At 50.7% G+C, this 21,642-nt stretch overlaps 2 protein-coding genes across 2 annotated transcripts; both read right to left on the bottom strand.

Moving 5' to 3' along the window:
- Positions 1 to 284: 284 nt before the first annotated feature.
- On the bottom strand, positions 285 to 17,258 carry J3458_006915 (Nonribosomal peptide synthetase). The gene is made up of 5 exons (XM_066119113.1): positions 13,274 to 17,258; positions 9,085 to 13,208; positions 8,560 to 9,038; positions 3,918 to 8,489; positions 285 to 3,822 (listed from the first exon to the last, which is right to left on the bottom strand). Exons 2-5 carry the CDS (start codon positions 12,368 to 12,370, stop codon positions 403 to 405), a joined length of 11,757 nt encoding a protein of 3,918 aa, XP_065975749.1. The 5' UTR covers positions 12,371 to 13,208; positions 13,274 to 17,258; the 3' UTR covers positions 285 to 402.
- A 325-nt stretch (positions 17,259 to 17,583) lies between these two features.
- J3458_006914 (putative NRPS-like protein biosynthetic cluster) lies at positions 17,584 to 21,637 on the bottom strand (the record flags this gene model as incomplete). The annotated part of the gene is made up of 2 exons (XM_066119112.1): positions 17,584 to 20,195; positions 20,287 to 21,637. 2 exons carry the CDS (start codon positions 21,635 to 21,637, stop codon positions 17,950 to 17,952), a joined length of 3,597 nt encoding a protein of 1,198 aa, XP_065975748.1. The 3' UTR covers positions 17,584 to 17,949.
- Between the last annotated feature and the right edge of the window lie 5 nt (positions 21,638 to 21,642).

Here is a 21,642-nt window from a genome sequence, read left to right as displayed (position 1 = left end):
AAACAAGACAACAAAAAGGCTTTTGGAACCGACTCGCCTCAATGCAGTCATCACCTTAGCCCAAACTCCATACTTTTCGCCTTTTTCACTACACTGCAAGAGGGGTACGGTATTCTTGGATAATTGGTGACCCTCACGTTCATGGGTATCAGGGGATAAGATAGTTGGTTTTACAAAGATAGTTGAAAAAATGGGATACTGTTGTACGTATAGCAATGCAGTCTGGATAAAACACCTTTCTTACAGGTAAGTGACAAAATATGTACAACTCTAGAAAGTTATATACCCATACGAAAAAAGAACACAACAAATAAAAAGAAATCACTAAATAATTGTAAACCATTCGACTCCATTTCTTCCCTTATGCCATAACAAAATTCTACTCACATTGTATGACAGACGTTAAACATGGACCCAATCATCATTGCTGTCCTCGACAGGCACGTACATGCCTTCTCTGCAAATTGCCAACATGGCAGACATCTCTTCCATCAACCGATTGATTTGAGCTTGCGACGCAACCTCGCTGCGAGAGAAAATGTTGATGCTCAGCCGATCTTCTTCTGCTATGGTCGACACCCAGACATTCATTGCAGGTAGGGAAAGGGGTGACCACGCGTCAATCCGGCATGATAGCTCGTTGGACTCCAGCGCGCTTTGACCCTGGGAGAACCGGTGGTGGACTATGGACCCAAAGTCGGTGTTCGCCGGCCATGAAGTGCTATTCTTGACAATTTCATCTAGTCCCGTCGTTTCAAATGGCATCGTTTCCACATGCTGCGCCTGAACTTGCTTCAGTAGCTCTCTGATTGTCTGTCCCGGGTGTATTTGAACTCGCACAGGTGTCATGTTGATGCAGGGCCCTATGACATCTTCCAGTTCGAGGACGCCCGTGTTGCGACCACTAACTAGCTGACCAAAGACAAGATCGGATAGCCGCAGTAGTTTCGACTGCACTAAAGCCCAAGCTGTCTTGACTACGGTGGCCAACGTGATTCCCCGAGGGGTGGTTGGCAAAGGTACATTTGCTATCGATTCGACTAGGACTGATGGTCTGGAATCATTCAATGCCCCTGTTGCTGCTGGCTGATCAAGTAATGAAGTCATGGATGAACCATCAAGTAGAGACCTCCAAAAGGCGAATGTCGCTGAGGTCTGGCTCCGGTTACAATGCCGTACATATGTTGCAAAGTCTGCGGAGACGGGGATGGATTTTTGATGGTACAAATCAAGAAGGTTCGCCATCAACCTGGGGATGGATAGTCCATCATACTGAGCGTGCGATAGACGCATTATGAGAATATGACGTTCGTCACTGCCTCTCACAAGTGTCAGGGCCAGTGGCACCGATCCGTATAGAGTTTGTGAGGGGAAATCTTGACGACTGTATTCTTCGACGAATGGCCTCAAGTCCTTCTGAAAGGCGTTGCATTCGATAATGTCCAGAGATAGTGTGCGTAGGATAACTTGCAGGATTTGGCCTGCACGCGGGATAAATACTGTTCTGAGAATCGAGTGTTTCTCGACTAGTTCTGAGCAGGCTTGCTTCAGTCGAGCTGTGTCCAGCGGTCCTGCTAGCTCCAAGAACCAGTATTTCTGTGGCCGACTTGCAGAAAAGCCTTGAACAATTGTTGCAGGAATGACGTCGACCACATCATCCTCGCGGAAGGGCAGGTCTTTCCAATGCAAATCTCTCAACGATTCGTGATCGGTGTTGTTGGAAGGGTCCGCGACGTACGATGTCAAAGCCGACACGGATGTGGACTGTTGGACTTCTCTCGCAAGATCTGCTAGTACTGGCAAGGTGAATATTTGCCTTACAGTAACTGAGAGGCCCTCATGACGTGCAAGGGATACTAGCTGCATAGCCGTGATTGAGTCACCGCCCATCTGGAAAAAGTCGCCGTCGATGTCGACGACATCTGGCCTAATCTCTAGCACGCGGGCAACGATCAATTGTATTCTGCGCTCAGTCTTGGTCAATGGTCGCTGGGAGGTATGCTGAACACCAGAGCCCCCGTCAGCCCACGAGATCTTCGTTGCTTGGCCACGCAGTTTGGGCCGATCAATCTTGCCCGACCTAGTCAATGGAATATGATTGACAGCAAAAAAAGTGACCGGAACCATGTGCCGAGGCACATTCTGAACGAGACGCGATTCTGCAATGTGGACGTCTGTGACAAACTCTTGGCTGGATTCAAGAATTGAGAATTCTTCCCCTGTGAAATCCAGTGCCCGTCGTCTTATAAATGCTGTCAATACCTTCTGAGATGCGCCATCTGGTCGTTGGAGCATTTCTACAGCCACATCTTGAGATCCCGGGAAGAAACGGCGTAGGTGGGATTCGATTTCCTCCAGTTCGACGCGCTGGCCGTGGATCTTAACCTGGCTGTCACGGCGTCCAACGTATTTTAGGGAGCCGTCGGGAAGATACTGAACGAGATCTCCGGTCCTGTATACGTGTCGTGGATAGGCGTCATGGCTTCTGAAAGACTGAAGCCATGGGGGTCGTTCGACAAAGGCCCGGTGAGTTTGTTCTTCATTATGCAGATACCCGCGACCGACGATGGGACCTTCGACAACCAACTCTCCAACAACACCAATGGGAAGTAGTCGAGCGGGATTATTTCTGTCGGTGACCCAACAGGTTGCACCACTTGCGTATCCAATGCTTGAAGGCCTTGATGCCACCTGATCGTTGACGACACAGTCTACAGAACACTCAGCTGGCCCGTATGCATTGATGAGATGAACTGAATGTCCCCATGTCTTGATGTTCTCTGCCTTGATAGCCTCACCGCTTAAGACCAAGATCTTGATCCCTTCTACTTGCGACGGGTGCAGAATCTGCGCGACGGATGGCGTAATGTGCATCCAGTTTGCGTCCAGTGTTTGCACCGCGTGGGGAATATTATTTATTCGCTCAATTTCGGAGGGAACACATATGCACCCGCCCGCTATGAAGGTCGTCAAGTAGTCGCTAATGCTCACATCAAACGCGTGCGAAGCAAATTGAAATACTCGAGATTCGTTCGTAACTCTCAGTCGTTTTTGGAGCGATAGGCCACTTGTTGCATAGCTTGAGTGCTCGATAACCGCGCCTTTGGGTTTACCGGTCGAGCCGGAGGTAAAGACACAATAGAGGGCATGACGAGGGAGGACATTATGTTGAAGGGACCATGTCTTTAGATTTGACTTCCATTGCGCAGCTTCGCTCTCGGAGACAATAACCATCCGCTCAGTGAGCGGCGCAGCTTTCCTATAGGTGGAGGATGAGGATATGACAAGAGGGCAGCGTGAAGTCTCGCATATTTCACGCAAACGGGCTTCTGGATAGGAATCATCTAGCAAAATAAATGCTCCGCCGGCTCTCATGACCGCACACATCGCCACAGAGACCCATTTCGACTTCTCAAAGAGTAGTGGCACAAAGACATCAGGTCCAACTCCGAGCATCTGAAGCTGTATGGCCAGCTCCTCAGAGAGCTGGCCAAGATCCTGGTAGTTGAAGTTGCCATCCCATGCGCAGACGGCTGGTGCCTCAGGATGAACCCGGCATTGATCAAGAATCAGGTCATGGACACATACTTCTTCTGTCTGCGGCAATTGCGCGTTCCAAGAGTGAATAATGTTGAGCTCCTCCTGACTAACTAGGTCGATGTCGCCGACGGTTATGGAGGGACCATCGGTGATACTCGAAATGGTCTGCACTAAACTATCACAGAGTCTGGATCCTTGTTCGGGAGAGAGGAAGTTGTCCCAGAAACTGAGGGAGAGGCTGACGTTATCGCTGCTAGCATTCACATTGATGACCAATCCGTACTAGATTGCATGTTAGCTTATGGTATCTTCTTTGCTTTGTTACATATACTCTGCGGTGTCCCGGTGGGTGTTCAATAGGCATAAAGAATCCGTACCTCTGTTGGATCTTCTCCTCCGACCGTCTCTATCAAGGCTAGCGCGTGTTTGTCATGTACCTGGTCCCCGGTTTGTTCTTGTATTGGAAAAGCTGCCTGATAAGAGATGATGGAATTGAAGAGTGGCTCTCTGTTGAGGCCCAAGTCATGCTGGATTTCAGCCAGCGAGCACTGTTGGTGGTCGAGACTGCGAATAAAGTCGCTTTCGTTTCTCTGTAGAATTGACAGCATTTGGCGGTTGCTGTCCAGCTGTAGGCGACACACTAGCATATTAATAAACAGGCCAACCGCATTCTCAATACCGTAGAGCGGAATATCTCGCCCAGATGTTAAGTAGCCAAAGCAAACATCGTCTGTGCCGGTGTAGCAGCGTAAGACCAGGGCCCATGCTACCTGTATCACGTTGGATAACGTGAATCCGTATGTCTTGCAGAAAGCTCTGATGAGCTGTGCGTCAATATAGCGAGTCACAAAATGCAATTTGCCCTCAGAAGAATCATTTAAGATAGGGAATAGGGTTGGGTTGACGTCACTGAGATATTCCCCCCAATAGTCAGCAATCTGCTGGCGAGGAACAGATGTCAAGTAAGAAATATAGTCTTTGTATGGCATAACCGGCGAGTCAATAAACTTTCCGCCTATCAGACTGTTCAGCTCTGTGCCAAGGATACTAATGGAGATACCGTCGACTAGGGCATGGCTAATAGCGAATTCACAGAGAATCTCTGCACCACATGTTCGCTTGATAATGAATTGCCAGGGCAAAGTTCCTGGGGGCTCCATTGGAGAATCGATACCATCCGAAACGATGACTTTGCCGGCTCCGTGATCAATGACCAATTGATCGTGTAGCCTGTCGCGGGAAGTACTCTCAGTGATAATGGTACGGAGTACCGAGTGTCTCATCACGACCTGGGCCCACGCCTGTTGAATTTGACTGATAGAGATGGGTAGGCCCGAGTCTGGAGTCGATACCTTCCAGACCGTTCTGGTAGTGTACAATGCATTGTTTCTCCCCTGGCTTAATAGTATTCCTTGTTGTACGGGCGAGCAAGGATAGACTCCCTGCACCGAGGCTGGGTCAATGTCGTTGTGACAAGGATTCTGAGAAGGTTGAGAAATTTCAGGGCCGGCCAGTGACAGCTGGGGGAAGTTGCTAAAGGCATAGTGACAAGAAGCATCAGACAGCTCCTCGGCCGCGCTTTCAAGGAGAATCCGACAGGAAGAAACCCAATTCTGGATGGACGCTTGGCGCAGGGAATGCTTGTTATACGTGAAATCGAACTCCAAAGTATCCCCAGAGACCCAAATCTCGATGTCGAATATCTCGCCCCTTGGCATCCGCGGATCCACCCCAGCCGGTATGTCCGAAATATCAGATGTGACTTGGAGGATCGTATCTTTGCTCTCCAGACTCTGATAACTTCCATGGTAATTCATAAGAATCTCCTTCGGCTCTCTGAAAATAAGCCGTTTACTTCCCTCGGGATGCAAATACCGGGCAGTGAAGTAGCTCCAACCGTTGGCTTGTGTCTGGCGTATAATGTCCTTTGTAAGTTGCGCCACGTCCATAAAGCTCGAGTCCGCCTTGGCGCGAATAAGGGCAGGCCAGATAGTTGTGAACCAACCCACAGTTCCCGAGACATCCACGGAGCTGTTCCAAGGTTCTCTTCCGTGACCTTCCTGGTATATAATTGGGGGTGGACGATCTGGGAACGACTTGACAAATGAAAGGAGAATTGCAGCGTGCAGAAGCTCAACGGGTTTGGTTTGTAGTACTTCATTTGCGGGCCCAAGTAGCAGCTTTGTGACATGTGCATTGATGTTGAATTTGATAGACATCACGTCGGCATAGATGTTCGAACACTTGGGCACCCCCCAATATTCTTCAACATTAAGCTCAAAATCCGGTATATTCGCCAGCAATGGAAGTGTCTGTGACGGGATGAGATGCTTTTTTGCGTATTCGCCTTGTAAATGGCACCAGACCTGGAAGGGCAAGGAGCATAGAGGTGGCAAGGACTCTCCTCCGAGTAGCATCTCAAGATCGTTCAAAATGATCCTCCACGAGACAAGGTCAATGACGAGATGATGCGCAGCGAGGAAGAGATACTGATCGTCACCAACAGTTACGTGGTCTGCCACTAACAAGGGGCCTTGCATGAAGTCAAGAGCCGCCTGGCTTTCCACGAAACACTTCTTGGTCGTCTCCGCAACAGAGAGTGTTAGGTTGCGATAACGATATGAATCCTCAATATCATCAGTGACCAACTGTACCCAAACTCCAGCTTCTTTCCTGAATCGGGCGCGGAGCATTGTGTGTCTTTTTACTATTGTCGCAATAGCAGTCTCAATGGATTCCCTTGGTTGTCTGAGCTTGACTAAGAAGCTCTGACTGAAGTTGTTTAGGCCCTCTGGGTTTCGATCAAAAAACGCCTGTTGAATGGGGGAAAGGTCGAATACCGTTCCCACAGTTTCCTTACTCTCTGCTGCTGTCGCCTTGGCTGACTGAATATGGGAGGCCAATCGTCGAATACTTTTGTGACGGAAAATATCCGCAACAGTTACCGCCATTCCGTGCTGGCGACACTGAGAAACAAGGGTCATGGCACTGATAGAGTCTCCTCCGAGGCGGAAGAAGTTATCGTCCACGCCTACATTACTAGGAGCCTTGTTGAGCACACGGGCAACACAAGCTTGCAATGATCTCTCGAGTTCACTGGCTGGAATTCTTCCTTCGTCGCCAAGCGGGGAATAATTGACATATGCATCGATTTGCTTTAGTGAGAGATTTGAGGCGGCCTCCCGGAGAAGTTTCCGGTTCACCTTGCCAGCTACACTGAGCGGAATCCTTTCCACAGGAAGGAATGCTGCAGGAACCATGGAAGGGGGTAATATCTCCGCGAGCTGGGCTTGCGCCGCGAGAATTGCCATCTGGAAAGCAACCAAAGGTCCAGCAAAAACAACATTGTCTGGACCACCAATGACTGAGCTGAAAGAGTGACTGATGAATGCGGCCAATATTGGTTTCGCATTCCCTTTATCAGGTCGGATCACATCAACAACCACGTCCCTGTCCTGGGGGAAGTATTGACGGATATGAAAGGCAATTTCTTCGAGCTCTAGCCGCTGACCTTGGAGCTTCGCTTGAGCGTCCTTGTGTCCCATATACAGGATCGATCCATCGGACTGGTATCGAGCCAGGTCACCCGTCTTGTATAGCTGACTAAAGACACTTGGTTTGAGATGTTGCAACCAGATTGGAGTCTTGGTAAAAAAGGTATTATTTTGCTCCTGGCCTCCAAGATTGCCACGGCCGAGAATAGGGCCTTGAAGAAGAAGCTCTCCAATGGCACCCGGAGGGAGGAGTCTTTGGTGATTTGAAGGATCTACAATCCAACACACCACACCCGTTCCGACGCCGGTATCACGCGGGTCTGATGTGTTCAGAGTGTTGGACCGGATAGTACCACGAACTAGAAACCCAGTAGGGCTATAGCCTTGAACCAACCGCACAAAGCCCTGCCACCTTGTCACGTCCCAGGAAGTCGTGGGCTCGCCCCCAAGATAAACTGTCTTCAGGGATGGGACACGCGAAGGGTTGATACGCCGGGCCACTGAGGGAGTGAGATTTACCCAGTTAGCATTCAGATCACAAATCGCCTTTTCAACGTCCCCCAGCTGAGATGCAGATGGGATACACACACAGCCGCCTTGTGTGAGTGCCATCAAATAGTCACCAATGCTTGTGTCAGATGCAAATGAGGCAACTTGTAACATCCGAGTGTTGCTGTCTATCCCCAAAGGCCCCTTGTTCGTTTCCACAGCCGAACAAAACGAGGCATGTTCAAAAATGAGCCCATTCAGCTTACCGCTAGACTCAGGGGTGAAGACGGCGGACAGAGCATTTTGAGGCTTCGCAACAGACGGCAGTACTACGACAGACGGCCAGAGGTACTCAGCTTCTCTGTCCACTACAACAAGATCAACTGGAAGATGACGCAGTATTTCTTTATTGGCCATCGAGCTGAGGACCATCTTGACCTTGGCGTCTGCACACACTTGCTCCAGGCGGCTTACAGAGCTAGTCGGGTCCAGGAGAACGAATGCAGCACCAGATTTCATCACCGCAAGAATCGAAACAACAACCCACATGGACCTTTCAAACAGCAGTGGGATAAATGTTTCTGCTTGAACTCCCAAGTCTACGAGTTGAGCGGCAAGTCTGGATGAAAGGCGATCCAAATCTTGATATGAGAGGTCGCCGTCCCAAGAGTGGACTGCCATGGAGGAGGGACTGCATTGGAAATGTCGCTCAATGAGGTCATGCACGCAGGAGTTGAGGGCTATGGGAATCTCGTGCCACTTATGGATCTGGAGCTGATCCTCAGAGCTCAACAGACTCACCTGTCCAACTTTGACGTTGGGATAGGTCGCGATGCTAATTACCGCCTCTTTCATTGTGCGAAGGATCTGACCGGCTTGCTCTGCTGATAGGTGCTCGTCCTTCCAGTAATTCAGCGAAAGGGAAACCCCTTGCCTGTCTACGAGGGCGTGTATAGTGATGTCATACTAGATGAATATGAATAAACGTTAGAATCAAGTAAGGGGGGAAGAAAGCATAGAGATTCCGATATTGTACCTCTGTTCGGTCCTCTCCATTTACTACCGAGAACTCGAAAGATGCACCGGATGAGTCGTAGTCTGAAGTCCTGTTCTGCACAGACATGCTGGAGTTGAACAGTTCCGCTGCACCTATGGACATGGCGTGGAATATCTCTGCGAGGGAACAGTTTTGATACTTCAGGTTGTCAACGTTATCATCTTGATTAACCCGCAACACACCGAGCAGAGGCATATCTGGATCCAGTGGCATGTGACTGATCAAAACGTTGATGAAAGGACCGACAGCTCCTTCAATGTTTGACACGGGGACGTCACGACCAGACGTGACGTACGCAAAACAGACGGATTTGGATGTGGTATAGCACTGCAGAATAAGAGCCCAAGCTACCTGAAGGATGTTGGAGATGGTAAATCCATATTGCCTGCAGAACTGGTAGATGATAGAGGCGTCCTCGATCTCCAGCTCGACAGAGCGCAAGCTCTCGCTTGTTGTTACTGGTAGAAGGTGGCCTACTATGGCTGCTGATCCTAGGGAACATACACGGTGATATGGTGGAGAGCTTCTTCTTCCAGTAATCAATGACAGTGTCCACCGGGGTGGATTGTAGGTACCTGATATAGTCGCCGTAGGGCGGCCCGGCGCCTGCAGAGAGCATCTCGTCATATGCTAACTGCACTTCCCGTGTCAGAACAGCCATGGATGTTCCATCAATCAAGGCGTGGCTGACTTTCAAGTCGCAAAATGTGTCACCCCTCTTGCTCTGGCATAAAACGAGGTGCCACAGAGCATTCTGATCTCGAGTTGCACGATAATCATGGACCAATTCCATCACGTCTTCGTCGTCATACTGCAAGGTGGTGATGTTGTCCGGCAATGAGACCATGACTGCTTGATTATAGTATTCCATATGCGAACTGCTCTGGACAAAGACCGTTCGGAAAACGGGGTGTCGGCCAAGAACCCTTTCCCATGCTTCTCGGAGCCGGCTCAGGTCAATCAGGTTCTTTCCAGCGACTTGAAGTTTCCAAGTAAAGCGAGGACTGTAGAGATCATCGTTCTTGGATTTGCTGAGCAGGATACCACGTTGAATAGGAGAGCATGGGTATGCATCCTCGATGATGGCACTGTTTTCTCCCTCTTCCGGACCAATTTGATCCCGGGCCCTGGCGATAAATGCGTCGAGATCTTCGTAGGTTATTTTGAGTAGGGGAAAATCGCTTAGTGTATAGCCCGGGGGTGCGTGACTTAAATCAATAACCGCCCTGGTGATCGACTTTTGATACTCATCAACCCAGACTTTCAGTAGATCTTGGTGTTTCATCCGCTGATTGAAGGTGAAATGCGTCACCAACTCCCCTTGGACAATGACGGCTGAGATATTAATGAGTGCAAAGCGTGGTGCTTCTATAGCTCTATCGATTGCTGGATACTCTGCATATGGCGATCTAATAATTTGTAAGATCGAGTTGTTATCCTCGGACTGCTTTTTTACCCCCTCGAAGTTGAAGATGATTTCGAACGGCCCTGGTGATATGCACTCCAAGCCAGGCGAATCTTTGGAGCACGAACCAAGACGGGCCCAGTCATTTGGAGTAGCAGAGCGGTGGGCATCTTTTGTGCGACGTACCATCTCTACCAGATTCTTACAATTGTCGACATTGACTGGGGTGGGATGGATTGTAGCAAACAACCCGACCGTATGTGAAGTATCAATGGATCCATCTGCAGGCTCACGGCTGTAACCTTCATTGTACATTACAGGAGGGTTCCGCTCCACGAAGGCCTGAAGGAAAGAATAGATCAATGCCGCATGTAAGATCTCGGCTGGCTGCGTCTGAAATGCCCGGTTGGCACGGCCCAGAAGAAGATTTGTGGTGGAATGGTCAATCGTAAATGTGGTGGTGTTGGAGTGTTTGACCTGATTTGGACGTCCTACCATACCCCAAAACTCAAGTGGATAGACCATGGGCACTTGGCTCCCTGAGTAAGGAAGGAGTTTATTTTTGGAGAGAAAATCCCTAGGAATGGAACCTGTCTGCAGACTGCACCAAGCCTGGTATGACGTTGATGCCGGAGCCGATGCAGAGACCGGGTTCTTCTGGCTTAATATAGTCTTCAGATCACCAAGTATAATGTCCCACGAAGCCAGGTCAGCGACGAGACGATGGACAACAAGAATGAGATGATCGTCTTTCTGTCCGCTTAGTTGCACATGATCTGCAGCTAGAAGAGGACCATGCTGAATACTAATACACTCTTGGGCACTTTGCAGCGCCTGAGTGATTTCACTCTCCCCAGAAATGGTCGAGTGCTGAAATCGGTACGACCCTTCAGTTTGGGATGTGATGCGCTGCATCCAGGAGCCGTCACAATCCTGGCTGAACCGAGCACGAAGCATGGAATGACGCTCGACAATGGTCTTGATGGCCCGTCGCAGACGCTCAGCCCCAATTAGAGGAATCTTCATGACGCTACAGTAATTGAAGTCATCAAAACCATGTGGAGAAAATTGGAAGAAGAGTTGCTGGCTTGAAGACAAGGGGAATGGTTCATCGATCTTTTCAACAGCCAGCGCAATAGCACTATTTTTTTCGTTTCGAGCATGACTGGCAATTCCGACAAGGGTGCGATGCCGAAATACATCTTCCATGTCAATAGAAATACCGATACGGCGACATTGGAAAACCAGCTGCATGGCAGAAATGGAATCCCCGCCCAGGTGGAAAAAGTCATCATTAGTTCCGATCATCTCCGTGGCCAAGTTCAGCACCTTGGCCCAGAGTAGATGTAACTTCTGTTCCATTTCGGTTGCGGGAGTCTGCTTGACTGACGCACCCGCGTGCATATATGTTTCTAGCTCACTCCGTGTCAGCGCCGCTGCTTTTCGTTTCAGCATACGACGATCTGTCTTGCAAGAACTAGTCAGAGGGACAAAGTTCAGAGGCAGAAAGATCGTGGGCACCATGTGCTTAGGCAGCTGGTTTTGCAGCCGGGCTTGAGTGAGGGCCACCTGTGCAGAAAATGTTGTACTTGGAGGAGAAAAGAAATCGGCGTCACTGTCAGTGTCGTTGTTGTCATTTAGACTCGCGGACTTGATAAAGGCGACCAAAAATGAACGAGGGGTTTCTGATTCCAACGCGAGAACATCCACTACGACACGTTCCGCACCGTCGAAGCTATTGGATATATGATGCTCAACCTCACCAGGCTCAATGCGTTGGCCCCTAAGTTTGACTTGGGTGTCCTTGCGCCGGAAGAAACGGATGGACCCGTCTGGGCAATAATGAACCAAATCCCCCGTCTTATAGAGTCGCACAGTCTGGTTGTTACGGAACTTTTCTGCCCATGCTGGGTTTTCAATAAACGCTGCTGACGTCTTTAGAGGGTCATTCAAATAACCGCGGCCAAGAATTGGGCCTTCGATGAGCAGTTCCCCAATGGCCCCTACCGCTACCAGCTTGTTGTGATCGTCTGGATCAACAATCCAACAAATACAGCCGCTCTCACGACCAATGTTCCTTGGATCAGATGATAGGTCTGGGTTGACCAGAGCCAGGACCGAACACTCCGTCGGACCAAATGTCTCCCGAAGTGATACCCGGCCCCGCCACATCTTTATATCATCGTATGATGGGGTTTCACCAATGAGAATTATGGTTCGTAGCGATGGGACCTTGGTAGGCTCGAGCAGACGAATGACCGGCGGCGTTGTTTGAATCCAGGTAGCGCCGTATTGTTGAATAGCCTCTGCTAGCGCGTTCACTCGTTGAGATTCCGAAGGTATGCAGACGCAACCACCTGCCATGAACGTTGCCAGCTGGTCCATGATGCTCACGTCCCAGGTGTAGGCGGAAAATTGGAGCACGCGAGTAGAACTATTAATGGATAAGGATTGATGCTGGGCTATCGCACTGGTACAAAAGGAAGAATGATCAATAACAACGCCTTTGGGTTTCCCAGTTGAACCAGATGTGAAAACCGCATACGCTGCATGTGCAGGCTTGGCTTGCGATGATCGTATGGGCTCCGATGGGGGCACGACCCACGACTCATTCTTCGCCGTCGCCAATCATGATCATCTCTCTGACCAGCGACGACGCATCATCAGCGGTTCTAGAGGAGATCATGATTTGACAACCTAGATCAGAACAAATGGTCTGCTTATGGGCTAGGGGGAGAGAAGGATTAAGGAGGGTAAAAGCACCGCCAGCACGGAGAACGGCAAGCATGGCCACAGATGTCCACCTAGATTTCTCACAGTGTATGGTCACATACGTCTCCGGTTCAACACCACGGAGGGTCAAAACTCGAGATAGGCTGAGTGACAGCTGATCTAGCTCCGCGTAAGAGAAATCACCATCCCATGCACAAACAGCCTGAGCTGAAGGGGTAGACAGGAAGAATGGCTCGATGGCTTCATGTATGCACTCCTGTCGCGTCTCGGGGAGAACCTCGTTCCGCAACTGTAACCAGTGGAGATGATCGTCGCTTAGGAGATCGACATCCCGGACTTTTGCATTCGTCAAGGCTACCGAACTCAGAAGGGCTCTTTCAAAGGCAGCTGCGAGATCATGGACCTGGCTTGTTGTGAATGAGTGTTCGTAATACCACAGGGCATATTCCATATCGTCCTTGGATACAGAAACGTTCAACGTAAGGTCATACTGCAGTATATATTAGCGACGCTTTATGTGAATGTAATGCAAAACGTGGAGATGGAAAAACCTACCTCTGTCGGGTCGTCACTGTCGACTGTACGCATGGAAAGCCCAGAAGTATGATTGACTTGTTGTTGCTCGGGTCTGCTCTGGACTGAGACCACCGTATTGAACAAGCCACGACCAGAAATTCCCAATGAATGATATATCTCGACTAGCGAGGTGTGCTGATGACCCAGCCCTTGTAGGAAATCCGAGTGAATGGACTGGACCAAATCCCTAATGGCGTTGCCGCCGTCCAAGTGCATCTTGCTTACAAGGATATTGATGAAAGGCCCGATAGCCTTGTCTATTCCAGCAATGGGCATATTTCGACCGGTGGCCAGATAGCCAAAGCATACAGCATCAGATGCGGTGTAAGCCCTCAGAACCAAACCCCAAGCCAGCTGAACCAGACTAAACAGGGTGACCCCATTCTCTCCACAGAACACTTGCAGTGGGCGAAGATCGTCAAGCTTCCGGGTGACATACGACACTGAACCCGGATAATTGGGATCTTGAGAATGGTGCAGAGTGGGAAGGGTACAGTGGTCTGACCCCTCAAGATACGTGGCCCAGAACTGCGTGGCTGCTCCACTGGGAAGACCCTGAACATAAGAAATATAGTCTTTTAGAGTTGCCACGGGCTCGGAGACAACTTGGTCTTCATAAGCACGAGACAGTTGCTGTTCAAGCAAACTCGTTGAAACCCCATCCACCAGAGCGTGAAGAATGCGAAGCTCACACAAGAGCGCAATACCTGCACGAGTTACAATGAGTTGCCACGGGCGGGATGCTGTGACACCACCGAGCCCTTGAGGAGCCGGAGAGTTTTTACTATCAGGATCGACAAGAAGGACATCGCCGGCTGAGTGTCTCAGCACCACTTGGTCCCAGAGCTGACCCGAATGGCTCTCCACGAAGATGGTGCGGAGAATGGGATTGTGATCGACAACCTTTTGCCATGAGCGTATGAAGCGGTCAATGTCGATGCCTTCCATACTTTCAACCTCCCATGTAGTGCTGGTAATGTACTGTGCTGAGTCCTTGGCTTGACTGAGAAGCATGCCTAGTTGAATGCTCGAACAGGAGTAGGCGTCCTCGATCGCTGTTATATCGCGTACTCCTGTCACGGCGGCAACCGTATCGACCAGATATGCCAGATCGTCGTAGCCGATCTGTAGAAGAGGGAAGTCGGCAAGCGTAAATTGCCTCTGGATTGGCTGAAGCGTCACACTGGCCTCGCACAAGGCAGCCTCAAAGGATGAACCCCACTGCCGCATGCGATCCCGGGGAATAGCTTGGTGATAGGAGATTTCCACCTGCAGCTGTCCACGATTGACTACAGCTGAGACGTCAAATAATTCAAATCGAGTGGCAGTAGCTGCTACGTCAAATCGCGTATACTGAGTCTCAGCCATGTGGAATAGTCCCTGTCGCTGTTCCAACTGTTGGAATGATCCAGCATAGTTGAAAACTATCTCAAGGGGCACCTCCAGTGGCAATTGATTGCGTCCTGCTGGATGTAGGAATCGTGATGCAAAATAAGCCCATCCGTTATTACGGACTTGTCGTCGCCCATCTTTGGTTCGTTTCACCACCTCGATAAGACTATGCGTCGGTTGCACCGTGATTAGGGTAGGCCATATGGTGGTAAACCATCCTACGGTTCGGGACAAATCGATGGACGTATCCCATACTTCTCTTCCATGGCCCTCGCTATGGAGGATTGGCGCATCTCGATCTGGGAACTGTTTCATAAACGAGAAGACGAGCGCAGCCTGAATGATTTCCACGGGTCTCGTCCGCAAGGCATCATTAGCGTCACCCAGAAGACTCTCGGTCACTTCTGCACCCAAAGTGAAGCCGATAGAGACAACATCCGAATAGGTGTTAGATCGGCTTGTCAAGCCCCAGTAGTCCATACATGTAGAAATTGTCGAAAGCGGGACATGGTTCTCTGTAGGTGTCGGATAAACTCTCTGAGGGGGCAGTTGTTCCCGGACATGCTGAGCCTGGAGATGGCACCACGACTGAAAGGATAATGATGACTCGACGTTGCGACGACCACGAGCGTTAGAGGCGAAAGACGCTTCAAGGAACTCCTCCAGGTCGCTGAGGATAATTCGCCACGAGACGTGGTCTACCACGAGATGATGCGCCACTAGGAGAATGTATTGCCCCTGACCATGGACTTGATAGAGGTCAACTGCCAGCAAAGGTCCACTCACGATATTCAGGCTATGCTGGGTCTTCCATGCATGGGGCTCAATGGACGTAACATCAGCCACCTCGTGCGATTTGAATAAATAGGACGAGAACGACTCCGGCTTGGAAGTTACGCTCTGCGTCCACCGACCCTGTGCATCTTGACTAAACCGGGCTCGTAGCATCACGTGATGTCGGACTACCTCGCGGACAGCGTGCTCCAAGTCTTCCACAGAAACGTTTCTTGCGAGAGACAGGAAGAAGCTTTGATTATAGTGATTATAAGACTCCTGCGGCACGACTTCGAAAAACATCTCTTGTATCGGAGACAATGCAAACGACGCATCTAGCTCCTCAGGTTGCGGCAGGAGCTGGGGTGTGGTATTTTTGGCACGCGACGCCAGTTTCTCAATCGTGCTCTGGGTCAAGACATCCTCAACAGACATGGCAATCTGAAGCGCACTTGCACGCGCTACGAGCGACATGGCACTGATGGAATCACCGCCCAACGCGAGAAAGCTATCGTCGATGCTGACCTCGCCAAGAGGTAGGTTCAAGACCTTGGCACATAGCATCCCTAGAGCACGTTGCATTTCTGTTTCCGGTGCTCGTTTGGTTCTGCGAGGGTTTGAGAAGGCCTTAATGTCCTTTCGATTCAAATTCCTCCCAAGATTCTGCAGCATGCCACGGTTCACCTTCCCCGATAGCGACAGTGCAATGCGATTCACAGGCAGGAAAAGAGTGGGAATCATATAGGTCGGAATCATGTCGCGCAGTTTGGACTCGGTCCTCTGCACATCGGCAAGGAACGAGGCTGTTGCTGGGAGTATGCTCATCTCCATCGACGGTGAGTGGCCGTCGGGGAGTTTCTGCAAAGGAGGAACTTCCAAGAAAGCTGCAAGAATGGACTTGCCCTGTTGTTCATTTGGATGAAGAACCTCCGCTGCAACGTTGGTCGCCTGGGGGAACAAGCGATGCACATGGTGCTCGACTTCGCCTAATTCAATTCGCTGACCGTGAACTTTTACCTGGAGATCTTTGCGGCCGATGTATTTCAGGTCCCCGGTAGGTAGTAGCTGCACAAGGTCGCCAGTTTTGTACACTCGATCTTCTTCGCCGCGAACTCGCTGGAGCCATCGCATCGATGGAACGAAGACGGATGCTGTCAGTTCCGGGGCATTGAGGTATCCTCGTCCAACAATTGGTCCCTCGATAACTAGCTCACCTATTGCGCCGATAGGGACCAGTTGCTCGTCATCAGCAGGATCTACAACCCAACAAACGCCTCCCATATCCTTACCGAGCACTTGAGGAGGCCGATCTAGGCTCACCGGGTTTCGCCCAGTTGCGGCACAGGAGCACTCCGCAGGCCCGTACAGATTAATGAGACGGACTTTGTCTTGCCATTTCTCAACATCCGCTTGAGTCATGGCCTCACCGCTCATGACGAGGATCTGTAGACTGGATACATCGCCTACATCAAGCATTCTAGCCACAGAGGGAGTCAATTCTGCAAAGGTTGCGCGCGACTCCCTCAAAGCAGCCGGGAGGTTGTTCTTGACACGCTCGCTGTGTGGAATAAAGATGGAGCCTCCATGCATTCAAAGGAAGCAGATGATCGGTGATACTGACATCGAATGCATAGGATGCGAATTGGAAGACCCGTGTGCTTTGGTCCATACCGATGAGCCGCCCAACCGCCAGGCTGCTGGTACAGAAGGAGGAATGCTCGATAAGGATGCATTTTGGTGTACCAGTAGATCCACTGGTGAAGACGCAGTAGGCAATTTGCCTGGGATCAGAAGCCGGAACAGGGAGGGCCACTCCATTAGGCAAACCAGAGGAGGCAAGATTTTGCCGCGAGCACACTACTATCTGTGCATCTGGGGCCAGTGTAGATGCTAGATCCGCGTGTTTCGCTGATACTACAACAATTTTTGTCTCAACAGCTTCGCAGAGGGATTTCAGGCGGGCGGCTGGCTGTGAAGAGTCCAGCAGAAGAAACGCACAGCCAGCCCGCATCACACCAAGCAGCGCAATCGCTGTGTTCATGGACTTCTCTGATAAGATAGGGACAATCATCTCCGGCTTCACTTGGGCTGAGGAGAGTAGGTGCGCCGATAGGCTGGAGGAAGACAAGTCCAGCTCGCGGTACGTTAGTGTCCCATCCCAGGCGTCCACGGCGATTGCGTCCGGCGTACTCTTGCTGTAAAACAAAATTAAATCGTGCACGCAAGCCGGAACACGTGGTGGGATATGGGTGTTCCGCTCTAGGAGAGATTGCATGCCCTGTGGACTAATCTCCTTCAGATCCCTCACAAACATAGCGTTATCCATGATTCGGGAAATGGCATGAGACAGCTGAAACATCATCATTTGCATGACGGCGGGCTCGGTAATGTGGCTGTCAAACGCGACGCGGAACTTGACTGAAGAGGAAGCCAAGTCGCACGTGAGGTTGATGGCATATGAGGAGAATGCTTTCTCGTCATGAGCATACTCATAGGCCACAGAGAAGTCTGATGATTCGGTACGTTTCTTCATTCATCCACTGAATCACAAGCAAACTCTGGAATTGGCAAGCTAACGCCGCCTCAGGGCTCAGGGAGCGGATGGATTGGAGTCCGGCCTGCTCGAATCGTATCATTTGGGTTCCACGTGTGCGGATGTCTTCCAGTGCATCTTTGATACGCATATTGGGGTCGACGTGAACGCGGATGGGCACTGTGGCAATAGTTGGGCCTGTCATGTTCTCAATGCCTGGGACTGGAGCGCTGCGTCCAGCGACAGTGGTGCCAAAAACCACCTCGTCCGAGCTGCTGTAGCTAGAGATCACTGCTGCCCAAGCTAGGCGCACAATTGTGGAAATGGTGAAGTCCGAAGACAGCCCACGGAGCGCGAGTGTGTGCTCGAGGAAGCTATCTATGGATGGAACATAGTGAGCTGACGGCAGCGGCGGGAACTGTCCGCAGGAAAGGCCCTCAAATTCGTTTCTCCAAAACTCGGAGCTAGCAACATCATCAGCGCGGCAAATGTAGTCCACGAACCCATTGAACGGACGAGGAGATAACATCTGGCCTAGGTAGGCTGTTTGCAGATCCTGGACAAGCGTAGAGATGGACCATCCGTCGTATAAAGCGTGATGCAGCGTCACCACCAGACACCACCCGCCCTGCTTGGAATCCTGCACAATGGCAGCTCTGGCTAGAGGACCTCCCATGCGTATAGCTATAGAGGCTCCCACTTTGAAATACTCATCTAGATTAGCTGCCTCGTGCCACTCAACCTCAGAATCCAATACGGCCTGGTATAATTGTCCATCGGCATCTTGGACGATTCGAGTGCGTAGAATGACATTAGCCTTTGCGGTCGACTCCCAAGCCCTCTTCATGCTATCGAGGTCGACATCGGACGGCAGTCGTATAGGAAAATAGCCTTGGTACGCCCCTTGTTGTTTCAAGCTTAACGCCAGCAACCCAGCTTGGAGGGCGGTTGCGGGATAGATATCTTGAATCCGATCGGTGGATATAGAACAAGAGCTGGCTACCAGAGAACAGAGTCGGGCTGTTTCCGCCTCATTTGGCAGAAGGAGAAACGGTGGAATTGGTCGCGCTGTCAAGTCGCCTTCACTGCGATGCATCGTTCCAGCCAACGCTGCGAGGGTCGGCTCGCTGAAGATATCTACCACCTGTACAGTCCAACCGGCCTGACGAGCATCCCCAACAAAGCGGATAGCCGAGATCGAGTCTCCTCCATGTTCGAAGAAGGTATCATTCATTCCGATATCCTCGACCGGCACCTTCAACACACGAGCAGAAATAGATTGGACAAGACGCTCCGTCTCAGTGGTCGGGGCTCGTTTAGCTTTGCTTGCCGCCATGTAGCGTCTTTTTTCTCCTCTTGAAAGACGCGACGCAGCTTGGCGCACAGTTTTTCTCTCCGTTTTACCAGACGCTGACAGAGGGATCTTCACCATGGGAATAAAAATTGCCGGCACCATGGCAGGTGGAAGCTTCTTGCGCAGTTGAGTGACCACCGCCTGCACTTTGGCTCGGAACATATCACTAGGTTGATTGAAGAGGCCATGTGCAGAAGTTTCTCCCCGAAGATCATGATACTCGCTGGGAATTTCGATGAATGCCATCAAGGCAGGTCTTTCGTCATCACTAACTGGAACAATCAGGTCCACCATCAGACGCGTCGCCTCTGCAAAACACTCCTTCAAATAATGCTCAATTTCTCCTAGCTCAAGTCTTTGTCCTCTCACTTTCACTTGGGTGTCTTTGCGGCCGACATAGCGCATTGACCCGTTTTTCTGGTGATATTGAACCAGATCTCCCGTTTTGTACAACCTCCGTGGACCAGGTTGGAGTGGAAAGCGGCGAACCCACGCGGGGTCCTGGATAAAGGCAGCAGAAGTTTTCTGTTCATCATTCAAATAGCCCCGACTTAAGATCGCGCCCTCGACTGCAAGTTCACCAACTGTACCAATTGGAGCCAGCTTATCATGGTCGTCCTGGTCCACGATCCAGCCAGCACTACCGGTAGCATAGCCAATGTTGGAGTGATCTGTCGTGCTCGTGATGGAGGCATTGACGAAGCAGTCAACAGAACATTCCGCAGGTCCATATGCGTTGATCAGCTTCACTGCGTCAGCCCAGGTGGCCACCAGACCTGCGGTCATGGGCTCTCCGCTGAGCACCAGAGTACGCAGTCCAGGAACATCTTCTGGCCTCAGCAGCTCGGCTAGTGATGGGAGTGATATGCACGTAGTTGGCTTGGAGCCCTTTTACAGCCAATGCAAGGTTATTTTCCCGCTGCGAGGCCTGCGGAATACAGATACAACCCCCGGCAAGCAAAGTCGCTAGATGGTCAGAGACGCTCACGTCGAAGGCATAAGAAGCCACCTGGAGAGCCCGTGTGTTCCTGTCGATACCCATGGGACCTATGAGGGCTTGCATGCTCGTGAGACATGCCGCGTGCTCAATGACAACGCCCTTTGGGGTACCGGTGGTGCCGCTGGTGAAGACTGCATACACCCTGTTGTTCGGTTGGACACCAGACGTCCTCCACACTTTAGGTTTTGTTGATTTTTTATCCGTCTCCTCTTGCCATTCATTGTTATCCAGAAGAATAACCGTTGAGGCAATGTCGAACGCAGCAGACGAGAGTGAAGTGGACGTAAGTAAAACAGGGGCATCCAGCTGACTATGAATGAGTTTTAGACGACCCAAGGGTTGTGCAGGATCCATCAACACAAATGCACCGCCAGCAAGCATGATCGCGAGCATGGCAATAGGGGTCCACTTGCACTTTTCCAGGAACACAGGGATAAGTACTTCTGGCCCTACCCCTCGCTGGACTAATACCTCGGCGAGCTGAGAGGATAAGCTGTCTAGCTCGCTATAAGACAGGTTACCATCCCATGAACAGACAGCAGGTTCTTGCGGCCGACTCTTGAAATAACCGCCTATCACCTCGTGCACCAGGCCCTCAACCTGGGGAGGGATATTCTGGTTCCAGGCCTGAAGCTGCTGTATTGTCTCCGGCCCGACCAGGTCAATATCAGAAACATTTAAGGAATGCTTTTCCACTAGCTGAAGGATCGCTTGTCCCAGATGATAGCACAATGTTTCCGTCTCTGCTTTACTCAGCACTTTTGAATCAAAGGATGCTTGGATCAAAATATGGTCTCCGTTGAGATTGCATAGCAGGGTCAATGGATACGTGTTAATGGCGGCAATATTTTCCGTGAATCGCTGAACCTCATGCATAAGTTTTGGCTGGTAAAAGCTTTGCTGTTGTTGAATGACGAGGAGATTCCGGAACTGACACGCGGCCGCGGCACCTGCTCCTAGAGCCTTGATGTTGTGTAGACCAGTCGCCTCATAAGGAATCATGTCAATTGTTCGAGCCTGCACATTCTCCAATGAGTCCAGCACAGATTCTGCGGGATTAATATGCACTCGGAATGGGACTGTCGCCATCGTAGGGCCTGTCATCTGCTCAATGTCCGCGACAGGCGCGCTACGCCCGGCAACGGTCGCCCCAAAGACAACATCACGCGAATCTGTGTGCTTGGATAATACCATAGCCCAGGCCAGGCGGACTATGGTAGAAAGGGTAAACTTGGAGCCTATAGACGGAGTCTTCAGCCTGTGCTCTACAAGCTGCAGAGCAGTCGCCATGGTAG

This window comes from Metarhizium acridum (assembly GCF_019434415.1).
Source record: "Metarhizium acridum strain ARSEF 324 chromosome Unknown scaffold_72, whole genome shotgun sequence".
Lineage (NCBI taxonomy): Eukaryota > Fungi > Ascomycota > Sordariomycetes > Hypocreales > Clavicipitaceae > Metarhizium > Metarhizium acridum.
Note: the sequence above shows the minus strand (reverse complement) of the source record. Positions and strands in the feature narration are given on the sequence as shown.

Excerpts from the sequence above, each read along its gene's own strand:
- J3458_006915 (XM_066119113.1), bottom strand. The coding sequence starts at position 12,370 with ATGGACCAGCTGGCAACGTTCATGGCAGGTGGTTGCGTCTGCATACCT. Across the intron at positions 9,039-9,084 it reads GCTCTCCACCATATCACCGT|TAACAACAAGCGAGAGCTTG; the intron begins GTATGTTCCCTA and ends ACCTTCTACCAG. Across the intron at positions 8,490-8,559 it reads ATGGAGAGGACCGAACAGAG|TATGACATCACTATACACGC; the intron begins GTACAATATCGG and ends ATATTCATCTAG.